This window comes from Megalops cyprinoides, chromosome 4 (assembly GCF_013368585.1).
Source record: "Megalops cyprinoides isolate fMegCyp1 chromosome 4, fMegCyp1.pri, whole genome shotgun sequence".
Lineage (NCBI taxonomy): Eukaryota > Metazoa > Chordata > Actinopteri > Elopiformes > Megalopidae > Megalops > Megalops cyprinoides.
This window is the reverse complement of record NC_050586.1, coordinates 16,636,831-16,643,785: the sequence shown is the minus strand read 5'-3', so window position 1 is coordinate 16,643,785 and position 6,955 is coordinate 16,636,831. Positions and strand designations below refer to the sequence as shown.

General features: G+C 45.4%; 1 protein-coding gene across 3 annotated transcripts; it reads right to left on the bottom strand.

Moving 5' to 3' along the window:
* Positions 1-1,366: 1,366 nt before the first annotated feature.
* LOC118776971 (trichoplein, keratin filament binding) lies at positions 1,367-6,584 on the bottom strand. 3 transcript variants are annotated; one of them, XM_036527644.1, is made up of 13 exons: positions 6,472-6,584; positions 6,089-6,274; positions 5,614-5,824; positions 4,979-5,035; positions 4,512-4,580; positions 3,728-3,901; positions 3,482-3,594; positions 3,296-3,362; positions 3,036-3,208; positions 2,848-2,929; positions 2,578-2,763; positions 1,678-1,821; positions 1,367-1,593 (listed from the first exon to the last, which is right to left on the bottom strand). In XM_036527644.1, the coding sequence occupies exons 2-13, from the start codon at positions 6,268-6,270 to the stop codon at positions 1,561-1,563; spliced, it is 1,491 nt and encodes a 496-aa protein (XP_036383537.1). In that variant the 5' UTR covers positions 6,271-6,274; positions 6,472-6,584; the 3' UTR covers positions 1,367-1,560. The 3 variants fall into 3 exon arrangements, with proteins under 3 accessions (XP_036383537.1, XP_036383535.1, XP_036383536.1); XM_036527642.1 differs by having other exon boundaries at positions 1,367-1,821; XM_036527643.1 differs by having other exon boundaries at positions 1,367-1,821; positions 6,476-6,584.
* Positions 6,585-6,955: the final 371 nt, after the last annotated feature.

Sequence of the window (6,955 nt, the reverse complement as noted above, 5' to 3'; positions counted from 1 at the left end):
AGCTGCAGACCTTCTATCTGATAACAGTATTCAATTTAGCTTATTTTAGCTTCTCTGTAATGTGCTAATACCCCAATGGTTTAGCTCGGACATTGTGAAAACAAAAAGCCATAACTAGTGTTGTATTAAAGCGCTAATATACCTCATACTTGTTACTTAGAAATCATTTACTCACATCACCCAAAAATGTCATTCAACAACTAAAATGAGACCTGAAATTCTTGTTGGCTTTTATGTTGGCATATGGAGGACCATTTTGAGTGATGTCTCTGAAATGTTACCTTTTATTTTTAAGAGAATTAGATTTTATTTATCTGCTTAGTGAATTACATTTGAAGGGAGTTGCTTAAAGAAACTAATGGGAGATTTGTTAAAATGAAAACCTTTTAAAACCTCAGTGTGTCAGACACATTTTTTTCCTTCCAGCTTCAGTGGTCATGCTTTGACAAATATTGCATCTTCCATTACAAATGCACTTTCCTTCTTATGCTTCCTATCATGGATATATGAAAACACAAGAAGCCTCATTCAGGGGATGTGTAGAAAAGCAATTGGTATCCCAGCATCCACCAGCAATCCGTCGTACTTGTGTTCACGTTTGTGTATTGGTAGTGCTTTTAAGTAGAAAAGCTAATATACTGGACATGGTGCCATACTCGTTGAATTTCATTTGTACGCTAGGATTGTATTTGTGCAGTTCGTGGGTTGCGGATCTGATAAAACCTTTAATGTGTGTTTTTCTCTTTCGTGCTGCTAGGTTTTTAATTTATGTGCAACTAATGGGATGGGATCTTAGATATCCTTTTGTTATTCTGCCATCAGAGGGTCTTCATCTGCATAAGGTTCAGAGCTCAGTGTTATACTTGAAACTCACGATCAAGGAAATGTCCGTCTGTCCATCAGTCTCTGATTCTAAATGGGCGGGGTCTTCACACAGGGATATCAGTCAAGCAGTTGTCATGGCTGCGGTGGGAAAACTTGCCTTTTATTTTTTAATAAACTTAATTTATAAATGTAACCTGAAAATGTTTGTTTTTGACCTTTTAATGTACAAACCTGTTGTAAGATTATTTTATTTGCCTTCATGTATTATATTTTTTGCCTGATAATTATACAATAAACCAGGCTTCAAATTAAGCTCTTCTTTTCCAGTTCCTTTTTACATGTACACACACAAAACTCAATTTTGTGGTTCTGCACTAAAATGAATGCCTTCTCCAAACTAAATGGTGTGTTGCAGAAGGAAGACTAGGTGAAGATAACACAATTGATTTTTTATTCTGTAAATTACATGTAAACTATTTAGCCAAAATCATTACAAAAATATAAAAAGATACAAAAGCCGAATAGCGTAAGCGTAGCACCAATCCCTGTATCACCTAAAGATGCATTTGGCCAGACCCTCCTACTTGAAGGCCTACGTGACATTCACTAATTTGATATGAAATTCCAGCTCAACGTGGCACCTATCGCACGGTACTTGGACCTAATTGTGAACATTCACAAGACATGTCAGCCGTTGTGCGGTGTCAGCATGGTTGCTCCAACCACTCCCTGTCCTCACGTCCATGCCGATCTGGGTCTGCTGCGAATCTAAAAGAGGAAGTGATTCCAAATGAGGAGGAAGCGTGCGTTTTTAAGCGCCAGAAGCCCTGACTTGGAAGTGGCGTTTTGTACCTTGTCCTCATAACCCCGCTGAGTCATCCTCTCCGTCTCCAGGTGGACCTTCTCCTCGTAGAGTCTCTGGGCCTCCTGAGCCGCCGCCTCCTCTTCCTCTCTCCTCCGCTCCTCCTCCCACTGCTGCCTGCGCCGCTCCTCCACCTGAGGGGTACACACGTCGCCCGGTGCACACACTCCTCAATGGGGCTGGCCATGGGCAGTTAACTTCGAATGGGGACTGAAGGGTCCCGCTGATTACAATGTGACCTCACTTTAGGAGACCAAGTACGTGGTTTTTTTTAGGGAAATGGGTACATATGGAAATCAAGTGCAGGTATCACCGCATATCACAGCATGAAACACCGGCTTTCAGTTTATAGAGAGGAGATAATTTGTCAGACCATCTGTTTGTAGTCCCTGCTGCTGACATCTTGTTTTGCCTTCCCTGTTAATACCTAAGCATGACATAGTTTGGAATGTGGAAACTATATGAAGATGAACCCTATGGGTGATTTAAGCAAAGTTATAGGTTATCAGCTAAGAAAGTGACTTTTAGGGGAAAATTATATACATGTAAATAAAATGTATACACACTTACCTGTAGTAAAGTAGCAAGGAAAGGGTTCATTTTGAAGGATTCAAGTTGATTTCACATCAATCACTTCAATAAATCACACATGCTACACCATCTCCTTTGATACAGTCTCTTTTAGACACACCAGCAGTCAAGGCATGTCCCGGGCAAGTCTGCCACTTGATACACAACATGAGTATTTAGTAGCCCTAATTAAATAAAAACAAGCATCTATTTAAATGGGAGAAGTGCCAAACACAGAGGGCAGAGACAGTCGCAGGTACAGGGATAGTTTTGGTGGCTCAGTGATGTGTATAAACCGCCTCGGTGGGGGTGTCAGATACCTGTGCCCTGTTCTCCTGCATGCGTGCCGTCCTCTGCCCCTCCTCCATCTCCCTCTCTTTTCGCCTCGTCTCCCTCTCCAGCTCCAGCTCCTGGATGAGCTCCTCACGGCGCCGCAGGGACTCCTCCTGGGCCTGCCGGTTCTCCTGCATCTTCAGCTCCAGCTGCTGCTGCCGGCCCGTCAGCACCTGCCCAAAACCACAGGCATCAGTTCCGCCTCTGCACCTCACCACCAGCTCTCCTGCTGACCATCGCTGGGGGGTGCTGCCTACCTCCTGCATGAGCCGCTCCCTGGCCCTCCTCTCCTTTTCCCACTCCGTCTCGCGCTTCTCCCACACGCGCTGGGCGTCCTCCCTAAAGAGACACGGCATCGTGGTCGGTTTCGCTCCCTGGCACGCGGCTCGCACGCCCTGATGAAATTCCATCCCCGGTGTGTGGGGGGGAAGGCCAGGCTGCTGACCTGTAGAGGATGTCGAACTCTGCCTCCCGCTGGCGCTCCAGCTGCAGCTGCTCCTCTATGACGCGCTTCATCCAGGCGGCGTCCGCCACGGCCCTCTCCCTCCGCGCGCTCTCCAGCCTCCTGTCCTCCTCCTCCCCTTCCAGCAACGCTGCCAGGATCCTGCGGTCCGCCTCCTGCCAACGGGACACGGGGATTGCACCGAGCACAGGGAGGCATCCGGGCGGTGCTCGTTCGCATCATGCGCTCTCCTCTCAACTTACCAGCTCCTCTTGCACCTGCTGAGCTCGTCTCCTAAGCTGAGCTCGGTACTGTCGGGTGAGGAAGCGCCTGCAGGACCAAGCCAAAGGAGAGCCCTATCAGTCCACCGGGCACTGTTGCTATTCTTGTTCATCACTCGGTCGACAATAGTAGGGAACCCCGCTGGCCCCCCACCAACTGCATCTTACCGCAGTTCAGACTTCTTCCGGCACTCTTCCAGCTTCTTCCTCTCTTCCTCCAGCCTCTCCACCTCCCAGTGCTGGGCTTGCAAGGCCTCCTGCTCCTTCTTTAGCTGGCTGGCCTGAAATGCACAGTATCACCATTATCAATGGGTCAGATCAAGGTCCACGCAGTGGTGCCATTTTAAGAGCATCTAATGCTTGCACATGACCATCCCCCACCTCTCCTCCCTCCCTCTTCTGAAAAATTCTAACCTCCTCCTCCCGTAGCTTCAGCTCCTCCATCTGCTTCCGCAGCTCCTCCGCCCACTCTCTCTCCTCTGCTTTCTTCCTCTCCTCCTCCTGCTTCATCCTCTCCAATGCTTCCTGGCGACTCCTTTCATACTCATTCTCAAAGCGCTTCTCCTCCTCCTGAGTTATCATCTCTTGCTGTGGGTTGAAAAGCCATTCAAAGTAGTCATGAGGAACAAGGACCCAGTGCCATCAGTCCACGTTTTAACACTCATGTTTGAACAAGCTGATGTGCCCTGATATACCACTGACAAGTATGAGGAGACTTCAGTTGTTGTTTTTAGGTAAGAGCTGTATCACAGTAGATTAGTAAACTGGGTGAAAACACAAAACCAGGAACTGATACTCCAGACAGAGTCTGAGACTGGATAGTATACCAGAACAAAGAATACAGCAGTTAAAGTGTCTGGCATGAGCAGATGAATTCTTAAACATTAAGTACAACAACTCAGTCTGGATTTCAGGGATAATATATCAAGGAGCCTGTTGAACACTTCACAGGCCCCAACTCACGTGTCAGCTCAATAAAGGCTTGAAGTATACGGAGTCCATTAACTTTGTTTTAATCAAGTCTTTTCTTACATGTGCCAATGTTTTCCACAGGGAGGTCAATTTCTGTGATAAAATGCTCATGAGTAAAAGAACTCACAATTGAAATGAGCTCCTCTAGCACATGATACAGTATATAAGGCACTCCCATGAAAACGTTACTTTGATAATGTGGCAATATCAGCAAAATAAAGGGTACCTCTTTTCTCTCTGACCGCTGTGTTTGCCACTGGCCCACCACATGGTCTTTGTGCAGCGCAGACTCAACCTGTGAACACCACAAATAAAGATCAAATCTTCCTCAATCAAAAATGGGTAAAGCCGGTAAAAACAACGCATTTGTTTCACACCAGTTCTAGAGGTTAGGTTTGCAGTATGTCATGGAACAATTACATCACAAGCCTATTGATTTCCGGATCAAGTCCACTTCCTGACGTACAACCTCTCAAGTTCTCCCCCATGTGAATCTCTTCTGCTGTACTTTGTTTCAAGACTCCTTTATACTAGCACCTTGAACAGTTGTGGCATCAACAGAAACACCTAATTGCCCTAAAGAAAGCAGAAATTGACAGCTTACTCTCTTTTTTTCATAAAATTCAGGTTCTTGCTCCAAAGACCCACCTAATATCCTTGATACTCTCACAACAGGGGAAAGATTCCACTGACCTTTCGCAGCTCTGGGTCATTTTTTTTCCAGTGTTCATGCAACAGGTCTTGAGCCAACTGCAAAGAGAGGACAATGCATGTTAGTGTCACTTCATAATGGGACCCAATCACTACACCTGTGGATATCATTACATTACATTACATCATTTAGCAGACGCTCTTACCCAGAGCGACTTCCAAACAAGTGCATCACTGTGCTAAGAGTAGTTATCACGAAGTAATACAAGAGGCCAGTAAGGTACTAAGTTAAGTGCTAAGCCTTTTTTTGAAAATAGGGATAGATAGGATAGATAGAGACAGGTAGAGAGGAAGGCAGACTAGAGATACAGCTTGAAAAGATGATTTTTAAGTTTTCTCTTGAAGGCGCCCAGGAAGTCTGTTGTCCGAATCTCGGCAGATAGCTCATTCCACCAGCGTGGAGCCAGTACTAAGAAGAGGCGGGTTTGAGAGATGCTGCCCTTGTATTTCCGGACACAGAGGCAACCTGAGGTAGCAGAGCGCAGCACTCTCGCTGGCCTGTAGGGCTTGACCATGTCCTGTATGTATTGGGGGGCTGATCCGTTAAAGTCCCTTAAAGGTTAGTAGCAAGGTCATGAATATCAGTTTGGGGAGGGCTGGGTGCTGGTTGTACTTGCCTTCTTTCTGCGCTCTTCCCTGGCCGACTTGAGGCCCTCTGCCTTCTCCAGCAGCTGCTTAGTCAGCGTGCCCCTGTCAGGGATCATCGCCTTAAGCTCGGCCTCCAGCTGATCCCGCTCATCCTGCAGTAAGACCCGCAGCTGCTCTCTGCGCTGCTCAAGGCTGCGCTTCTTCTCCTCCTTAAGTTTATCTCGATGGTAGGCCATCATGCTGTCAGGAAAGATGAGACGGAAAAGAACCACCCCTTTTTACAGGTCATTGTTGTAAATGATTTTGTGTGTGGGGCTCTGCTGGACTTTTATTTCTCTCAATGCCTTCAAAATACAGTTAAGATGCACTAGGGCTAACGCCGTTCTAAAATATTGTGGTTTTAGATACGTTGCTGCAAATAATACTGGGTTGATTATTTGTGAACAGCGACAATGTCTTTACATTTCCTGGAATTAAGCGGCCAGCTAACGTTAACGTTAGTACCTTTGTTGGTAGGACTGACGACAACTCCATTGCGCCTGTTTGCTGCTGCGGACGTTCTGTTCTTTGAAATAACCCGAGGTCATCTCCCATTGCTGGCGCCAACGCGCCTCCTGCTCCCGCTGCCGCACCATCCGCTGCTCCAGCGTCCGAGCACGACTTGCCCAAAGTGTTGGAAGCGCCATTGATCTGCCATCACAAATCGGAAAACGACAACATATTTACACAAAGGCAACCTAGTCCGTTTTCAATCGCTGACTAGCACAGCAGCGATTTACACTAAATAAATGGGGGATTTATTGGCCAGCTAGCTAACGTTAGCTAGCTGCTTGGAGGTTTTAACATGTTGGTAGCCTGCTAAGTTTGAAAGTATTATAAGTACTCACTCACAGCCAGGTGTTCACCAAACCAGTTGGCGATTGTTGTTAACAATAGGCTGCTGCTTTATTGCACTTTCAAATTTCAGTTGACAGCTTGTAAGCAAACTACGTATGACACAATCGCCTGTATATACAACTTCCCGTTTGTCTTGGTAACTCTTTGAGTTCCTGGTTACGCTATGGTGCACGGAAAGGCTCAAAAAGCTTACCCATCCGGTCATGTTTGCTAAGATTTATTAATGTAGACGTACGTTGATAGGAAAAAAAAAAAAAAAAAAATATATATATATATATATATATATAAATTATTATTTCAAGACAAAATTATTATAAATTATTTATTCAAGACAAAAATTGATGTAAAATGTATAGCTTCCAAATTCTATTTCGTGATAGCATTTTTTTACATTATAAAGTTGTAGCATTATTTATGTCCAGTTTAGCCCTATTTAGATGAATGCAGACTCTTGATAAGTAGGCCTATGTGTTA